The following is a 19,687-nucleotide window of genomic DNA, read 5'->3' as shown; positions in this document are numbered from 1 at the left end:
CATAGCTTTCAGAAGTGCTTCCAGAGTATTTGCTACGTCTGTACTTCGGGGGCTGAGAACCTGGATAGGACCCCTAGAGCATAAAAGGGAAAACTTCACCTCGAGAAGCCACCTAGCCAAAGGGGCTCGGCCCCAGGACCACCACCACAAGCTTAATGGAACCCCCCGCCCCCCATTACTATGAATGCGAGGTCCCCGACTAGCAGTCACTGGCCCAACCCCATACACGAGTGGCCCCTTGAGTTGTGTAATGCATTAAAATCTGGAGTGGCTCGTGAGGATGAGGTCAATGGTACTTTTTTAAAAATATTTTGAATGGGTTGGGTGAATCTGTATGTCAATGTTTTAAACACGTGTTTCAGTGCCAGTTTCACATTGAGAAGAATAAGGCTCTGTCATACCATTAGGTTTTTCTTCTGGTTGCATTCAAGCAGCAGCACTCCATTTTGCCTCATTTTCCAATTCCACGCCATCAAATTCTTAATCCAATGTCAAGTACATCTCTCCATTCGCGCTTCTCCTGAAAACCAGGTTTACTGCGACCACATGTAAGGATATTCAAAGGATTATCATTTTTAAAACAGTGTGCAAAGCCCGTAAAGCCTCTATGTAAATTCATTATATTGGGCAGTGGTTCCTAACCACTGCCCAGTGGCACACTAGTGTGCCGTGGGAAATGATCAAATTTCGCCTCATTGGTAGAATATTATTAATTTACAACAAATAATGTATCTTTGTTCATTGATATATGGCAGTGGCATATAAAGAAAACAAATAAATGCTCTTCTATTTGATGGCAGAAAGTGTATGTGACTTGTGTATCCAGTTTTTGTGACACTTGATTTGTGGTGTTCCTTGAGATATTTCAAAATTAAGATCTGTACCTTGGCTCAAGAAAGGTTGGGAATCACTGGTATAGGGAACAGGTTTTTAAGAGTTCACTGAAAACTCTGTTTATGTACCGTATTTTCCGCACTATAAGGCGCACCTTCAATGAATGGCCTATTTCGAAACTTGATTATAAACACTGGATTATAAGATGCATAGAATAGACGCTACAGTAGAGACTGGGGTTACGTTATGCATCCATTAAACAGAGTTGCACTAAAGGCTCAGTATTGATCCATATATAAGGCGCACTGAATTACAAGGCGCACCGTCGACTTTCGAGAAAATGAAAGGCTTTTAGGTGCACCTTATAGTGCGGAAAATACAGTACATATGATGTATTGACATTTTATCCCCCATGAAAATGTCTGCCTCAGGGTTTTAAGTTTCTTATAAATGAGAGGTGGTGAGTGAAGAACTCTCATCACACCACAATCCTCCAGAGCTAGTATAGAAACAGAAGATACAGAAGACTCCTGGGAGTGAGTGATGTACTGACGCAACCATCACACCCCCGTTATACACACCCATTGAGCTGCTCTCAAGTGTGTTCACGGTACACTTGCAACACATGCGTGTAGAAAAATGTTGTTTACCAGACCTGTTGCGTAGCAGCATTAACTGATGGCTCAGGATGGCATCTCCCTCCGCTGGGACCAACAGAGGTACTTTAGTGTTGACCTGCAGTACGCCTGTTTCCAGGAACACTGCATTACCCTATCATTTTGGACTTGATAAAGTTTGCGCTAATGCTGCACAATTATTCTAATTTTAACGATTTTTGGTGCCATCATAATTTGAGCTTGATTGTGGATTATATATAGATATTTTTACATTCAAAATATGGACAGTGTAACATTTGCAGTAGTGCCCGCAACCTAGTCACGCAGCCAATTAAGGGCGAACTTATGATGAAGGCTTCACTAAGCGCCAGTGCCGCGTTGCACGGGCAACTTCAAAATAAAAGCTACTTTATGCTCCTGACAGTGGCGGCCACGCTCTGACGTTACAGCGGCTATCTTGCACAGTTTGCATTCATCCCCGAGTGCAAACTCCGCGTGCAGGTTTGAAAATGTCCTGCAGTTCTCTCCCAAGTCGGAGGTGTCGCTACAGCTGGTGTTGGCACGGACACCACAGGGTGGCGTTTCCGCATCAATTTTTGGACATTTCCAGTCACCATTTTTAGTTTCCTTTCTGTAACAAAGAACAAAGCAACAAAAATAGTGCTGCAGAACAGTGTCTGGTAGAACAAATGGATCTAGATGGCCACGTGATATGTTTAATTAGGCTACATAATTGATCAAGAATGCAGCGGCGGAGATGGAATGTGGAACCAAGAGGAATGGTGAGTAATTAATCACAGAATGTGACTAAAATGGACTAATCATGAAAGAGGATCTCTGCAATATTCACTCAACATTTTTTGCCGCGTGTACGGCAAATGATGCAGACGGCCCGTGTGGGCCAACGCGTCGGTCATGTGATGTGCTGCGGCCGTTATCGGCCATGCGAGCGCGGCAGTATAAAGAGGCCTCAAAGGTCTAAAATGTCATTGATGTCCAATGTAGTAATCTGAAGCTTTTATTTTTGAAGTTGGCCCTCGGCACGTTTGGTGTGAGGCGGGATGTCACGGTAAGACACAATCGTTGTAGCGGCTGCCTTGAATTAAACTTCGGTGGCCTGACCGCAAAAACACTGGGACTAAACGAAAAGGGAAGTTCTTTTTGTGATCGTGCACGACTGACCAATGGTCAAGCGGGACAACAGAGGTGTACCTGTCCTTGACATTTCACTACAAAAATTGTGATTTTCAAAGGAAAAGTTGGTGTTTACAGCCTAATCTTATTACCCTTTATGTATTTACGGCTTCCGTTAAGTAGAAATTTGTGACTGCACTTTGCAATCGCCTATTTATTCAGTTGGTCTTTGGTAAAGGAGTATTTATTTTTGGCACTTATTTTTTTGAAATTCTATTTCTATTTATTTTAAATTATGTATCATTTTTCTAATTGAAAAAAATGTTTTTGCACTTGAAACGGTTACATATTCTTTTGAATTGTAGTGCAATAAAAGATTTTTCGTTAACATAAAGAATCATTGTGACTACAATATTGATCAAAATTGTGATTATTATTTTGGTCGTAATTCTGGAGCCCAAGTTTGAGTTATTCGATGTATAATCAAAATGCAGTTTGTACTTTTTTTTTTTTTTTTAAACGATTACACAACTAGACTTTTTTGCCTCTATGCGGGTTTGGCATTTTATTACATCCACTCATGCAAAAAATAGACTAACTTATTCCATGAAATATTTTCAAGCATTGACTGGATTTTTACTTTTGCTCAATTTTGACAGTGGTCTTGAAAAAGCAATAAAAACTTTTCCAAGTTACAGTAAAAAAAAGTTTTGTTTTTTTCTAGAGAACCGGCCATCAAGCTTTAGTACAGACATGTATTTCAGACATCTTTGATACAATGACAATGCTTATTTACTTGTTTGTGAAGATCAATGCTTTTTCGTGGGAGCTTTTATTTCTCGCTACCTAATTAGTGAGACTCGTTTAGATCGTTTTTTATGGTGGCAGGAAGCCGTCTCTGAACTAATCTCAGGATAAGGTCACGCAAAGCTGTTAGGATGTCACATCGCAGTAGAAAAACCTTGAGTCAGCTTTGTAACTCAAAGATGCTTTTGTTTGGACTTGGTCTCTGCCCAAATAATACCTGCGAATGTTTTATGTCCACTGCATTGTTGGAGGGGGCGGGGTGGCGGCAGACCTAACGCTGAGGAAGCTACGTCGGCATCAGCTGTCCCATTTGAGATTGAGTTTGACTGTTGCAGTGTTTGTGCTGTGTAATAGGTTATGTGAGAAGTGGGTTTCATCATCTTACTGTACTGAAAGCGATTTGGGTCAGCATCTGGGGCACTGGCACGAGGACAAGATGGCACAACATACCTCAGGGTGGACCCTTATAAAGGCCGAATGTATCAGTTAAATGAAAAACTATTAATGTCCACAAGGGAAAAAAATGAAGAATCATGACCCGTACAAGTTTTCCACTAGAACAAAAAAAGTTTTACAGTGGACTAATTAAAAAAAGCACACCACATAAAATTATTTTACAGGTTTAGCACGAAAAATTTATTTTGTTTTAAATTGTGGGACAATTTAATCACCGTTAGCCACTGAGCGTAGTGGCTTTCAATGGCAAGGTGACGCTTGCAAGCCTCTTAGGTTCTTTTCAACTTCTAACAATGAGTAATTCGGTGAAACGTTTTGTCAAATCTCATTGAAACATCCAACCATCCAATATCTGAGCCGCTTATCCTCACGAGGGTCGTTGGAGGGCTGGATCCAATCCCAGCTGTCATCGGGCAGGAGGCAGGGTACACGCTGAACCGGTTGCCAGCCAATCGCAGGTCACACGGAGACAGGCAACAGTCGTACTCACAACCACACCACGGTGCAATTTAGAGTTTCCAATTAATGCATCTTTTTGGGGTATGGGAGGAAACCGGAGTGCCCTGAGAAAACCCGCACAGGCACAGGGAGAACATGCAAGCTCCACACAGGCAGGGCCGGGATTGATCCCCGGTCCTCAGAACTGTGAGGCCAATGCACAACAGCTCCGCCGCCATGCCGCTTCATGTAAACAGTTGCAGTAATTCCTAGCGTAATAGTTAATTTTGACACATAACAATGAAACTTTGTTGAACAAAAATGTGCTTATTTTGATAATCTGCGCCTTCATCTGTTCTTTTCCGTTACTGACTTTTGGTTTAATATAACAAAGTAAAGATGATTTATTATTTATTGTCTTGACTGTGTAGGATCTTACTTTGAGTTCAAAACAGGTATCCTGTCGTATGTTCTTTGAAGGACATTAGTGATGGTGTATTGTGATCAGTGCATCTCTAACCCTGTTATACATGTTTTCATTGGTTGTTTAACAACACCTCTTGATCTTAACAACATGGAAAATCCAATTAATGTAAAAATATGGACTAAAAAGCTAGGCATTGTATAGCGATGAATTTCATTCCGCTCATAAGTAGCAGGTGTCATTCTTTTCCTCCGGATTCCAATTTTAGCTGTTAAAAAATGTGTAATTATTCAGGAATTGCCAAAGCGTACTTAACACATTTAAAAATGAGCTCAAAGGCGAGATCATGGATGAGAAAAAGCATTGATGTGGCAGTGATGTCATGGAGTCAACGAAACATAGAACCTATTGAGCATCCAATCAGATAACTCTGTCGCCATCCGATAACACCCACTGCTGCTAGTGATCAGATTATTTGCATCGTATCTGTTGAGTGCTATGATATGCTTTGATGTCTTGTGTTATTTGGAGAGGCAATGACGGAATTGCCATTTGTAAGTGGGGGAATAAAAGGAAGTTGTAATGAAATCATGATTTATATGCTGTTTCTGTACTTATGGGTATAGATTTAACTTTTTTTTTTTTTTATTAGTTTTCCTTGTCAATGAGTTTTTCTCCTCCATTTCTCCAGGTTGAGAGCAGCCATGTCAGAAGAGGCGGTGCGTCAAACACGCAGCCAGAAGAGGGCAATGGAGAGGGACAGCACGGTAGACATGGACTCCAAACGGGTCAAGGTGGAGAAGGGGGACCCTGACAGAAGCCCCTTGGACCTGGACGGGGCCGAAGCGGAGGAGGTCAAGCTGAAGAGCGAACAGTCAGCAAAACTGGCGGCCAGCATTCTCAAGACTGGGGAGGTGAAGGCCACTATCAAGGTGGAGGTGCAGACGAGGGACGAGCCTGTTGACATGAGCACATCCAAAAGGTAAAGCCTATTTCTTAATATTCTGTGCTGGGATGCTTTTGCTTTCAGTTCACACGATGATATTGTTAGTAAAACATTTGTCAATGTACGTTGAGGCCCCGCGTTGTCGACAGTCAACCCTTTTCCTCATAGAATGTCTATAATCAGCTTTCATACTAAGTGAGGGTAAAGGTGCAAAGAACACGAGCATTTCCAGATTGCACTTGTGATGTGGCAGGCAACACATTGATCTTTCTTGTTCCTGTGGGAGGAGTTTGCCTATAAAGTTATTTTTAGTTTCTTTGCGTTCAAGCTCAATGCCTTGCGGTTGCACAGCGCTGTCCACTGGAGTTTCAGGTTCCTCTCGAACTCAAGTGAGTGCCGAACAGGAAGTTGCTTGTGGGGAGGGGGGTGATGCTCGTTGTGGGGCCCGGGCTCCATTTTCTTCCACAGCAGCACCTGAGCTTTCCCGCTCTCCTCGCACAAAATGAAGACTATGTGTCACAAACTGGTTCCAACTGGCCGTTGCCATGGTTTCTACTTTGGAAGGAGCAGTCGGACGAGGGAGGGGCCAGGAGGAGTGGTGGGTGTGTCACATGACCACGCCGACGAATGCCTGATGTCATGTGATGGGAGATAAATGCACGGTGGCCACGCAATGACGGTTCAAGTCGAAACCAGGAGCTGACTCATCTCAGTTTGTTACCTTTGAACTGGCCTCCTCAGCAATTTGTCGTCACTGCACAGCCCGTACTGTACTGTTCGATATGAATGGATTAGTGTTATGGCAGATCTTTTCCCAAGAGGAACCTGTAGTTTGCCTGTTACTTTAGAGTTTCAGACTTTGCCCACCCCCAATTGTGTTTTGTCATCTCTTAGGTGAATGGCTTTGGTGATGTAAAAGCTCCATGCAAAGCATATGTTGTCGCTTCAAATAACCATCACAGATTGATCAGTGCTTAATCTGATAGTGTGCGGTTCAGTTGTAAGCCGAAGCATGCAGGAACACTGGACCTTACATAACCAATTTGACGTGGAAGCTCTTGCTTACTGAGGGGCAGCAAACACCATAAGCTAGTCCCCTTTCCGCATTTGTCCCGTGTAATTCAACCTATGTTTGATAATTAAATGTAACTGCATTTATGGGATGTATGCAGATATCCAATCGGGCTGCAGGAGGGTAAACTGTCAGCAAGAGTTATAATTTCAATTTTACAGGTACCTGAAGCTGAAATGGGCATCTTTTTTTTTTTTTTAAACTCTCAAAAGATTTTAAGGTGGTTTTATGTTGTTTTTTTTTCTCTTTCATGCCTGCACTGTTTTGTTCTGTGTATCATTAGTTTCTGTACAGTATATGCAGCTTTCTTTGATGCTGTCCCCCCTGAGGGGTAGATGGTGGTTTAGCAACCACGCGCAAGTGAATACAGAAGTGTGCCCCAAAGTGCAAAGAAGTGAGTGAGCCAGGATTATAAAAGATGAACAAGTAGCATTGGGGGGGGAGGGGTGCGCCAAGTAGCGACTGGTTGAGTGACTGAGTGAGAGAGTGTACACAATAGGTTGGCTCCTGGCCACGTATTCCCCTCCCCCCATCACTGTCACCCTCTTCCATGTCTCCGGCGGACCGCCGCTTTAGCTCAACTTCTGACTTTGGTGTCGGCAGCTGGGAGGGAAGGAAGAGACGAGGCCCAGGCTCTCGCTTTCCGACTAGGCCTCGAGGTTCTCTGTGGTGAACCGGGCTTAAGCTTTGGCACATTTGGAATCAGTCTTGCCCACGTGAGTGCATAATTCCCTTAGAGCCAAACTACTATGTCACTCGTGCCATCTTCAGCCTTGTCTCCTTCAAACTTTGACTTATCTTTGACAATCTAAAATGGAAGACCGACAAAAGACCTCTCTGTAGCCATGTTGTCGTTTGATGGAGGGAAACCTGTTATTCCCTCGCTTGGTCCCTCTGCCACCATTACTTTCTTATTGATCTCCCGGTTCTTGTTCTCTTGTCTGCCTCAGAGCACATTTTGACCACTTTAAAAAAACTTTGATTATATGCTTCCTCCTAGTGGAAGTTGGTCAAAACTACAAGTGCTGTATTGCTCAGGCAGTGGACCTTCCGAAACTGAACATACTTCACTGCACTATACTTTTATCAACAAATTAGAGTAAAGACAGTCAGTCTTTACTCTGAAACCTTGACTGAGGCACGGTTTTCAACGTAACAGTTTAACATAACTGTTATAAAAGTGGAAGCAAAAGTTAATTATTCTCATGTTACAATCAAAACAATCCCGACTTTTTGTTGTATATATTTTCTGTTGTATTTATAAAGTGAATCAACCTCTAATGTGACGTAAAACATTGAAATAAATTACTCTTCACCTCTACCTTTTTGATCACAAGTAACCATCTTAGCTTTTTCAACAAACTACTCGCCAGGCAGTAGCTGCTACGCTGCCAGCTACCCTCGCACCCATCCCATCAGGTGTCAAACGAACCACCTCAACCGCGCTTACTTGGACATGACATCCGTAAATACAGTCAAGACATCGATGAAGACATCCCCACTGACACGGTGTTCGATGAACAAGCCTACCGAGACGGGCTACGTAGGCTCCGTCAAACGGCGGTTGAAGACGCGGTTGCCGGCGACAAACCTGTAGTCATCCTTGGTGGCTACCCTACCCCTGAGGTTGACAAAACTGAACTCGATCTTCCGCGGACCATAAGATCCAAACTATTGCAACTCCGCTCTGGACAAAGCCACATGCTCAATGACTATATGGCTCGTGTCGACGATACTATCGTCAAACTCTGTCCGAAATGCGAAGATGGCCCTCACGACACGCAGCACAACTTCAATTGTGCAGCGGCTTCCACTCTGCTGACCATAACAGACCTGTGGAAACGCCCGAAGGAAGTGGCTGCCTGCCTGAAAATAGAAGTCGACTGAACAATGCTATTGCCTGGCTGAAACAACTTAGCTTTTTACATCCCTCATCTGTGCATTGAATGAGCCAAGTCACTTTATTAAATGCCCCTTGAAGGGCAGTTTGATTTGCACGGGACGCCTCCCTTCCTTTCTTACATTCTTCTACTTTTGCTTACTGTCCTTTGAGACTATGGCTCACCGAAGGTCGAAAGAATAAACCTAAATTCGACAAGCTATATGGCGTTCGACTTCAGTTGTGTCCTTATTTGTCTCTTGACAGTATTCAGTCTGTAAAGGATTTCAAAACACCATTGTTTTCCCCGTCGCCCTTTCAGTGAAATCAAGAGAGAGTGCCAGCCGCCATCACCGGATGACGTGATCGTGCTATCAGACAACGAACCATCCAGTCCTCTCATGAACGGCCACTGCTTTACAAAGACGGACACAGAAAAACTTATGGTGAGAAGACTGCAGCACTGGTTTGCTGGGTTATGTCTAGATCTATTTAGAATAGGAATATGATTTTATCTCGCTTTCCCTTGTGCAGAGGAGTTCTCCCGAGGAGCGGGAGCAAATCATCAAACAGCTCAAAGAAGAGCTAAGACTCCAAGAAGCCAAGTTGGTGCTGCTCAAGAAGCTACGACAGAGCCAGATCCAAAAGGAGAGCACAGCTCAGAAGGTAAAACAAAAAATAAAAATAAAAAGGGAGACTCAAGTTCAAACCGGGTCAGGAGATTAATATCTGACGTTTGAGTCGTCCACTGAGCTATTTTGGCTCTTGATAAAGCCCCGGAGGCTTGTGTTGTGGATCAGCTGATGCCAGCCTTTTGACACACAGACAGACCAACAGTTCATTAGGTGATCCATGTCTAATATAAAGATATGAGGCTTCACTGATGAGAATTTGTATGATTCTTGCATGATTGTTGTTAATTAATGACAGACTTTTGTTTACTCTCTGTTCCAAGGCATCTGGTTCTGTGGCGACTCCCCCTCCTCTGGTGCGAGGTAGCATTACATCAAGCAAAGGACCCCTTCAGGTACACACTACAGCAAATGGTCGTCGTACGGTATAGAACAGTTGAAAAACTGCAGCTTTATGTTAGTCGATTTACATGTGATCAAACTCAAGTCAAAATCGATTAATCCTAATGTTAATTAGATTATTTTTTTAGATAAGTACAACCAATCAACAACCTTTTCATATTTCAACGGACCAACACAGACAAATAAAAAATAAATGGGTAAAAATACAACTCACCATTCAGCTGACTGTTGTTGTGATTTTGTCCAACAAGCCGATCTCATTTTGTGTTCAGTAATCAATAGCATAGCATGTCGTAAAATGGGACAACATAACCTGGTCCCCAAAAAAATGAACGATTTCTCTTTTTCACAGTTTCTATTTCAATTGAGTCTTTATTGTATATTTTGTACGGTGCCGGTCTACTGGCCTACTTTGTTTTTGTAAAATCTTTATACACGCTTGCAGCTTCCATACATCAGTTTTGTGAAGCAACAATGTTGTGTCGCAGTGTTTGTTGTACTATAGAAGTTCTATGAATAGTCTCACTCTTTAGTGTCTTCATTCCTTGCTGCTTGTCCTGAGGTACTGTTGGTGTATGACTCTTAAGACTAGTGGCAAGTGAAATAGCCGAAGTCAGCAAGGCTTATTTATAACTATTTATTTATATAAATTATTATTATTATATAACTATTTATTTATAACTTATTCACAACAAGCGTGTTTTTGTGCTCTTTGATCTGCACAGACTTGTGAAGACTGTGTTGCCTTGTTGGCTGGACATTTCACTGTTACACAGGACATTTACCGTACTTTGCGGCCTACGGCGCGCACCTGGTTACAAGCCTCACCGAGGACATTTGTAAAGGAAATACCATTTGGTACAGGCCGCAGCTGTGTAAAAGCCGCAAGAGCCTACATTGAAACAAGATATTTACAAAGAAAGATGGTACACAGAGTTTAACGCTAGTGCGGCGCTAAAGGTAGCACTTATGCCGCGTTAGTGCTAACAGGGCTGGTTAAAATAAAACTTACCAGTAAATAATCACTGAGACACGCCAGTAACACAGCAGCAACACGCTAGCACAGCAACAACGTTAGCGCAGCGCCAACAGAGCCGGTAAAAGTCATTTCCTCGGCACATATATTCCACCACTCTCATTCTTATCTTTTCCGCTCGAATGCCCCCTTGCGGCCGTTAGAAAAAACTCATAAACCGCAGGGTTGAAAGCGTGTGAAAAAAGTTGCGGCTTGTAGGCCAGTAATTACGGTAATTCAATGCAAGCAGCAGACGGGAGTCGAAAGTCCTCTATAAATTAGCCAATTGGAAGACAAAATGCCGAAAACACATGATGAGCAATTAGTCGACCTCAAACGATAAACCTCCATGCAGGGTATTAAAGTAAACTCGTGGATTTGTCACATCAACCTCTGTTGCATGTTTATCATGTTACATGTATATCCTACATACTTGGTATAGCAAAATTTATGTTGACAGGCGTGATGTTTATGGGTGGCTGTGGCTCAGTAGTTAGAGCGGGTCATCCAGTGGCCTAAGGGTTGCTGGTTCAAATCCCAGTGGACCAGCACCTTGCATGGCAGCAGCCACCCATGGGTGTGTGGGTGGGTGAACGTGAGGCTCTGTAAAGCATTTGGGGGCACTGTGATAGTGTAGATAAAGAATGGTATAAGTGCAGTCCATTTACCATTTTCCTAATTAACAGGTAATGGGTCGCAGCTCAGGGACGGTGATCCCTCCACCTCTGGTGCGGGGAGGTCAGCACGTTCCGTCCAAACACAGCTCCCAGACGGCCATGCCCCCACTAGTCAGAGGAGCTCAGGTTGGTCCTCCCAATATTCTTTGCTGCTGATGTACTGCACTGCGTTTCTTGTCCCGACTCTGCTCACTTCTCTGGCTCTTGTCCCCCTTTTTTTTTTTTTTTTTTTTTTTTTTTGCGTTTTGTCTGTTTCTGCATTTGGCTGCAATCAGCCTGTTACTGTGACTCCCCAGCAGATCGCCAGCCTACGTCAGCAACAGCAGCAGCACGGAGGCTCGGGCCCTCCTCCGCTGCTGCTGGCTCCCAGGGCCTCTGTGCCAAATGTCCAGGTCCAGGGACAGAGGATCATTCAGCAGGGCCTCATTCGGGTAGCTAATGTGGCCAACAGTAATATCTTGGTCAACATCCCACAGGTGAGAATACAACCCAAGCATTTACGGTGCCTCTTAAGGTTGAAACCATGTTTTCCCATGAGAAAATGAGAAGTAATGGAAACGGAAATAATTTGTCTAAAACTCGAGTTTTCAGGATCACCATTAAAAAAAAAAAAAAAAAGAAACTGTCCAATCTTATGTCTTCGATAGGTGTTAAAATGAGTTGAACATTGTTAAAAAGTAAAATGTAAACAAATATAGCACTACTTGTTTACAAGTGACTTGTATGTTGTTGGAGGCTTGTTTGAATATGGTACTGTATGATTTCTCTCTTTAGACCCCTTGGTTGTAAAAATAAGAAAAAAAATACTCTTCTTTAAACTGGCTTAGCGATGATTTACAGTATCAAGAATCTCATGATTGTTGTTTCATTAATGTAGAATTTTTTTCTGAAAATTGGTTAGTTCAAGGTGTTTTTTAATGCAATTTTTTCAGTCTAATTTAATGGATTTTTTTGTGAATGGTACTATTCAAAATAGTAATAAAATTGACAGTTTTGCAGATGTTTATCATCTATTTTATGAAATGTAATAAGTATTTTTTTTCAGATACATTTTCACTTTTTTCCACCTCTGTATGAATGACATGGCCAATCCATCAGTTTTAATAGCAAATGTGAATCTTGTGTACAAAATTTTGCCCACCACTACTTGATCTTTTTTTTTTTTCCACTGGATAACTGTCAAGATTTTAGAAGAATTTACGTGTCATCACTCACATGGGCTCTATTGTTGTATTAAGGCGTCACCAACGGGCATTAAGGGCTCTTCAGCGTCACCAAACTCTGGCATCAACGACTCGCCTGCCAGCCGCCAGGCCGCCGCCAAGCTCGCACTTCGCAAGCAGCTGGAGAAGACGCTGCTGGAAATCCCGCCGCCCAAACCTCCTGCCCCCGAGTTCAACTTCTTGCCTTCAGCTGCCAATAACGAGTTCATCTACTTGTTGGGGTTGGAGGAAGTGGTGCAAAAACTCCTTGACATGCTTGGTCGAGGTGGGTCAACCTTTTTATTCTCTATTGCAAGGGTGTCAAAGTCATTTTTCTCGCGGGCCACATTGTTATTCCGGTTTCCCTCAGAGGGCTGTTGTGACTGTGGAACAAAAATATTTACATCATCGATTTTGGAATCAGAAATCAACCACTATAAGGTGCACCTAAAAGCCTTTAATTTTCTCAAAAGATGACGGTGCGCCTTATATATGGATAAATATTGAGCCTTTAGTACAGCTCCATCTAATGGATGCCTAACGTAACCCCAGCCTCTACTGTAGCGTCAATTCTATGCGCCTTATAATGCGGTTCGACTTATATATGAAAAAAGTTTTAGAATATGCCATTCATTGAAGGTGCGCCTTATAATGCGGAAAATGCGCTAATGTGTTTTTCAACTATTCACATTTGGTAACACAAAATTGCTTGTAATAACTCAACTTTATCATTTGACAATTTAAAATTTTGGTACAATTTTTTACAAGAATCATGGAAATTGATACTCTACATTTGGTTTAGCGGGCCATATAAAATCATGTGGCGGGCCAGATTTGGCCTCCGGGCCTTGAGTTTGACACTGGTGCTCTCTTGCATTTGAGGTGTATGCCATGTTTTAATAATTTATTTTCCCACCCATAGGCAATCTAGGCCCTGCAGCCGGCATGTCTAGCTCAATTCCCAAAGACCCGTACACATGCACCCAGTGTAAAACTGATTTCACCTCTCGCTGGAGGAAGGAGAAGGCCGGGACCATCCTGTGTAACCAGTGCATGTCATCCAATCAGAAGAAGGCACTCAAGGCCGAGCACACCAGCCGGCTTAAGGCGGCTTTTGTCAAGGCGCTGCAGCAGGAGCAGGAGATTGAACAGCGCATCCTCCAGCAGGCCACCACTTCCTCCGCCACGCCCATCTCCAAAACCACCTCTTCCTCTCCGTCGATGTCCAAAAGTGAGGTGCTTGTGTCTCACCAGTACAAGCAGGTCAGGGCCGCCATGCCGCACAGATCGGTGACAGGCCATCATTCTGCCATTAAGCAGGTAAACGCTACCTCGTAGACAATCGTGGTCACCGTATCGCTGCATTTCTCTGGTGTTCTGACCATCTGGCATCACATATTCACCTCCGATTCCTACCCTTCCTCCACCCAGCTGCAGAGTGCCGTGACAGCGGCAGCGTTGAGCAGCAGGCCAGCTAAGCAGGGGGTGCCACGTCCGCTGCAGCAAGGGGTGAAAGTCAGCGCTGGTGGGAGCAACAGTAATCAGGGCAATGTGACTGCCTGGAGGAAGAGCAGCAGCAATGCAGGTGCAGGACACTTTTTGATGGAACTACTTACTGGATCATATTCTTTTAGACTAACATTATTGCTATTATTCTGTCCCACCGATACATGTAACAATTAGGTGTCCCAAACATGGTATAATTAAATAAATCTACAATATTGGCTAAAGCAAATGTTGCAATGTCTCTACAATACATGGAAGTAGTTAAATTAGCTATTCTTCACGATGTCTTAAAGTTTAAGAAAAACTTAGTAACAGTACAGACATTTTGACATTATTACAAGGCACAGAAGAAGTAAGAACTCACAAAGTGTTCGGGATATTAATCCTTCTGTTGAAATTTCAAGATGAAATGCCATATAATTTAGGAATTTGACCTTAAAACAGTTCAATAGTTCAATGTTTCAGCACATTTTGCAAAACTTGCTGTTCTCCGACAGGCATTGACCAATAAATTTCCTAGTTAGAACTCGCATTGAAGTTGCTACTGAGCTAGGATCTCACAAAGTGTGTCATCTGCATGTTGCAGCAGAGATTCAGAGACTGGAAGGCATAGAAGTGGATTTCCTTGAAAAGCGTCATGGGTCAAACACCTGTTGTGGATTTTGCCCTTCAACTGCTTGTTAAAGAACAGCAAGTTCAGACCCTATTGTTCACGCTGTTGCTAACCAAAACAGCAGCACTGAAGCCCTTAAGGATCAGTTTTTGTGAACAAGTTCCCTACACAGTATTTTCGATCTTACATTGTGGATGTGCTGTCTTTGTCAATAAGCATTCAAATAATTCTGACGTGGTCTCTTCCACTTACATGTGTCTGTTTATGATCAGGGAAGCTGTGACACTTATTTTTCCTACATGACTGTGTCTGTTTTTGATGTTTTTCTTCATTTCTCCTGAACAGTCCTTTTTATCTAGTTTCAAAAGTCCACTTTCATGTGAACCTTATTTAATGTGAACCCATGCCCTCATAGTTGGGTAGATACCCACCAGCCACTGGGAGTTGTATTCGATGAACTATGTACAGTAGTGTTCAAAATAATAGCAGTCCAATGTGATTAACCAGATTTATCCATGTTTTCAGTATATTATTTACTGCGACTTGTCAAACAAGTTGCCAGTCGGTGCAGTAGATTCTCATAAACCCAACAAGACTAGCGTTGGGTTGATATACACACTCTATGTCCTTATGCTAAAGAGGACATGCCCTTGAAATTCGTGTTTCAACAAGACAATGACCCCAAACATGGTAGTAAACATGCAAAGTCTTGGTTCTAAACCAACAATGTTAATGAAGTGGCCAGCCCAATACCCAGACCTTAATCCAATTGAGAACTTGTGGGGCGACATAAAAAATGCAGTTTCTGAAGCAAAACCGAGAAATGTAAATAAATTATGGAATGTCGGTTAGGAATCTTGGAGTGGAATAACAGATGAAAGGTGCCACAACTTGACAACACAGATATGAAATGGTTATAAAAAATTCTGGTCATACTACTAATAAAATATTAGTTTCGTGATTCAAAGGACTGGTAAATCCTAGAAACAAGAAAGTTTGTATAAAATAGTTTTCAGTTTAAGTCAACGGCAGACTTTTTTTTTTTTTTTAACACACCCATTTGAACAAATTGCCCACTGGACCTTTCTGACTGGCGATCTTAAGCTCCACCCCCATGGCCATGTCCCACACGCTTCCAAAATGGCGACTGAACAGAACAGGTTTGAAGTCGATACTCTATCGCGTATTCCAGATAATATTGCGGTATGTTTTTTGCCAAATGCGTCGGACTTGTCCAAGAGAGTTATACAAGGAGGTCTCAACTATTTCACGCAAGAATGCTGGGTCTTGTTGACTTACCAACTGGTAACATGTTTGACATGTAGCAATAAAAAATAAACTGAAAATGTGGATTAATATGGTTAGTCACATTGGGCTTGCTATTGTTTTGAACTCTACTGTAATTTATCAGTGTGTGTGCACATTGTTCTCAGTCATGTGGTCAGAGAAGTCATTTTGCTTCCTTTTGGATAAAACCTGCTCCAGACTTCTTCCGCTGGACAACATAGCCCCATCCCTCCTCCATCTTTACCTTTATATCGAAAGAGTTTGGTTCCACTTGTTTTAACCATTTTATGTCCCGGCAGGCGTGACTATGGCCTACGTGAACCCCAGCCTGTCCGCCCACAAAACCACCTCCTCGGTTGAGCGCCAGCGGGAGTACCTGCTGGACATGATCCCTTCCCGCTCCATCTCCCAGGCGGCCAACACATGGAAATAATACCGTCGCAACTCCCCCGCCCTCCCCGTTCCTCCTCTCACCCCCCCCCCCCCGCCCCTTGTAATATCTATGATAGCCATTATGCTACCACCCATCTATAACGTTGTCATTCTAATCCTTTCGATGAACTTGATGCAGGGGGGTAGATCTGCCCCCTGTTTTGGTTGTCTTGAAATGGAGATGATCCTTCGTTTCTGCAACGAGAGCCTATTCCCCAAGTTTGGGATACAAGGATTGTGTCCAGTACAGTTTTTTTTTTTTTTTTTTTTTAAAGGTGGTTTGGGTTCAACCTTCCTTTCGGTCGACCACCTTACAGTGGGAGTCACCACAAAATTCCTCTGCCTATGGATTAGACAGAGTAAAGATATTAAGATTATTAATTATTATTAGACACCACAGAATACGCGCCTTACGCCCTTCTTCGGTTGGTCCGGCGCGGTGTCTGGACTTAAGATCTCGTCACGCAAGACTGTTTGATCTTCGAGGACTATCGGAGAAATGACTTCTGCTTTGCAAAAAATGAGTAAGAAAGGAGGAAAAAAAAATGCAAAAGACTGTAAAACTGCACACAGACTGCCTCTTCTTCCCCAACCTCCAGCGTTGTACAACAGAGAAGCCGACGTGTCGGATTCTTTTGTATTTGCTGAATGCTAGATTCTCGTCTGTTTTATTTTTATTTTTTGTTTAAATATTATGCTCCCTCCGACGCTTTGGAAGTTGCCTCATGCCGAGGTTGAAATTATACAGGCTCATGTTACTGTCGAAGGTGGTTTTACATCTGCGGTTTCCACGTTGTAGTTGACTTTTAAAGACTTAGAAAAAGAATAAAGATAAAAAAGGTTTTACTGAATATTGTAAAATTATGGAGCCCAATGTGTCGTTTTGAAGACTATTGTTGAGAGACAACAGAAACTTCCAAAGAACTAGTGGAGCCCAAATGATATCCCTTCTGCTGGAATGTTTTGGAGTTGATTTGAAGCCTCTCTTGAGCAAACATGATGTCATGCTACAACTGGAGGTATGTCAGGATTGTCATATTTGCAACATTCTTTTTTTTTTTCCCTGCTTTTAGTCATTTAGGTTGTGGTGCATTTTTTTTTTCTAGACACAATTGTCTCTGGGTTTATTTATAGGGTCACGCTATTAGTAATAAGGCGTGTGAATGGTTGACCCCCCCCCCCCGGTCCGTGTCATTATGCGTCTGTAAAGAAGAAGCTGGATAGTTTTCAGAATGTAGCGATGGATACAACAGCCGCTAGGAAGTCTTCTAATGTGACGTTTCTTCACGTAGGCTCTGCTGCATTTTGGGTCAGGATAAGACGGGGAAGCTCATACTTCCAACAGGAAGTGCTGGGTGTTTCGGACCTTAACAACCGCGCGATGTCGCCAACTCTTTGCTCAATTACGGTCGGTTGTGCGTCCGAGGGTCCGCTGTCGGATCAGATCGACACCATTGGATCGACACCTTCTTGAGTCCACAGCAGGGGAAATTGGACAAATACTTAAGATCGGCTCTTAAAAAAAAAAAAAAAAAAAAAAAAAACACGCACGCACCAACATTTATAATAAACATTTTGTTGGATAAGTGGCACGACATTTCTGAGGTCCCCGGTTCAATCCCTCACCCGCCTGTGTGGAGTTTGCATGTTCTCCCCGTGCCTGTGTGGGTTTCCTCCGGGCACTCCAGTTTCCTCCCACATTCCAAAAACATGCAACATTAATTGGACACTCTAAATTGCCCCTCGGTGCGATTGTGAGTGGGTCTTTTTGTCTCAATGTCCCCTGCGATTGGCTGGCAACCAGTTCAGGGTGTCCCCCGCCTCCTGCCCGTTGACAACTGGGGTAGGCTCCAGCACTCCTCGCGACCCTCGTGAGGATAAGCGCTGAAGAAAACTGATGGATGGATTTTGTTGGATAGTATTTTGGCAGCACGTCTTGTTTTGCCTTTGACATTCGGCTTTGGTCTTCCTGTTTGGAGTTTGCATGTTCTCCCCGCGCTTGTGTGGGTTTACTTTGGGCATTTCCTCCCAATGTCGAAAAATTGTTAGGGCCGTTGAAGACTAAATTGTCCATATGTTTGAACGTGTGACTGGTTATTTGTGTTCCCTGTGATCGGAGGCCAACCGATTCAGCGTGTTACCCCGCCTCTCGCCCCAATCATTTGGGATATGCGCCAGCTAACTCGTGACCCAGATGAGAACAAGCGATGTAGAAAACGAATGGAAAGATACCCGAGTTGTCCCTTGATGGGGGGGGGGGGGGGTGTCATCACCTCCAATCTACGTGGGAAACAACCCAAGTAGTTTCTCCACTTCTGACAAGTTTAAAAAAAAAAAAAATGCAGCGGCAGCCCACATCTTACGGACGCAAACGACGAATCCATCAAAGTGTTACAACCCCCCCGCCACAGTTTGAAATATATACCATTCCGTTTGTTTTAGGGGGAAAGATATGGCCAAACCCACACTGCAAATAAAGTAATGTATGAGGAGATATTTGTTTTTTTTTTTTTTGTTGTTTTGCGGTGGATTTCTTGACCCCCGGCTCTGTTAAATAACAATTAAAAACTAATTTTAACCCTTCCTTGGCTGATTTGTTGTCAATACATTTTTAAAAGTCACGAAATCAAATTGACCCATTCGTGGGCAGTGTCCCATTTTTGGGACATTGTGATTTTCACAGATTATTTCCTTCAGTATATCAAAATATTTAAGTGTTTTAATCTGAAGCCATAATTTGATATTAGGAGAGGATAACTCATCTGTCAAGACTTTTATCTAAATAAGGCAAAAAATTACCACCCTGCCCATGAATGGGTTAAAGTGAAAGTGACATGACCTCACTGTATAATGGAAATTATGCATCTTCATTTTGTGAATTTTTTTTCTTACATTTGAGAAAAATGCGTGCATTTCATTCAACAGTGGCAACAAAAAACGAGTCTCTTGTAAAGGCTCTTCTGCCCTCTGGTGGTTCTGGCACATATTACTGCTGTCGTATTTTTTTTATTTTTATTTTTTGCACGAGCAAGATTGTATCCCGCTTGGACAAGGATTCAAACCAAGTGTCAAATTTCCGCTCATTTCCAACAAATTCTCCTTAGTCGCTTTGTTTCAATGAGATGCACTTCATTTCTGCTTTGGTTTAGTAACGGAAATGGGGACTATTTGTACAGTGCTCTTCTCAAATTATGTTTTTGCATAGTTTCCCCACTTCAAGATCATCAAACGAACATGTGAAGTTAAAATGATGTTTTAAATGGTAATTTCATTTATTAACGGGGTAGGGGCACTTAGTGTCTGATGCTGTGTGA

General features: G+C 42.8%; 1 protein-coding gene across 1 annotated transcript in view; it reads left to right on the top strand.

Annotated features, from left to right (window-relative positions):
* gatad2ab (GATA zinc finger domain containing 2Ab) overlaps window positions 1-18,935 on the top strand; it is a 36,061-nt gene extending 17,126 nt beyond the window's left edge. Inside the window, exons 2-11 of the mRNA XM_061825762.1 lie at window positions 5,402-5,692; window positions 8,930-9,053; window positions 9,142-9,273; window positions 9,563-9,634; window positions 11,343-11,459; window positions 11,609-11,809; window positions 12,572-12,821; window positions 13,458-13,855; window positions 13,967-14,120; window positions 16,241-18,935. Of these exons, the coding sequence (XP_061681746.1) occupies window positions 5,415-5,692; window positions 8,930-9,053; window positions 9,142-9,273; window positions 9,563-9,634; window positions 11,343-11,459; window positions 11,609-11,809; window positions 12,572-12,821; window positions 13,458-13,855; window positions 13,967-14,120; window positions 16,241-16,374 (1,860 nt within the window). The 5' untranslated portion in view covers window positions 5,402-5,414 and the 3' untranslated portion in view covers window positions 16,375-18,935. The remainder of the gene's footprint in view (window positions 1-5,401; window positions 5,693-8,929; window positions 9,054-9,141; window positions 9,274-9,562; window positions 9,635-11,342; window positions 11,460-11,608; window positions 11,810-12,571; window positions 12,822-13,457; window positions 13,856-13,966; window positions 14,121-16,240) is intronic.
* The last annotated feature ends 752 nt before the right edge of the window (window positions 18,936-19,687 follow it).

The sequence above is a fragment of the Syngnathoides biaculeatus genome, chromosome 7, assembly GCF_019802595.1.
Source record: "Syngnathoides biaculeatus isolate LvHL_M chromosome 7, ASM1980259v1, whole genome shotgun sequence".
Classification (NCBI taxonomy): domain Eukaryota; kingdom Metazoa; phylum Chordata; class Actinopteri; order Syngnathiformes; family Syngnathidae; genus Syngnathoides; species Syngnathoides biaculeatus.
The sequence above is the reverse complement of the archived record's forward strand: the minus strand, read 5'-3'. Positions and strand labels throughout refer to the sequence as shown.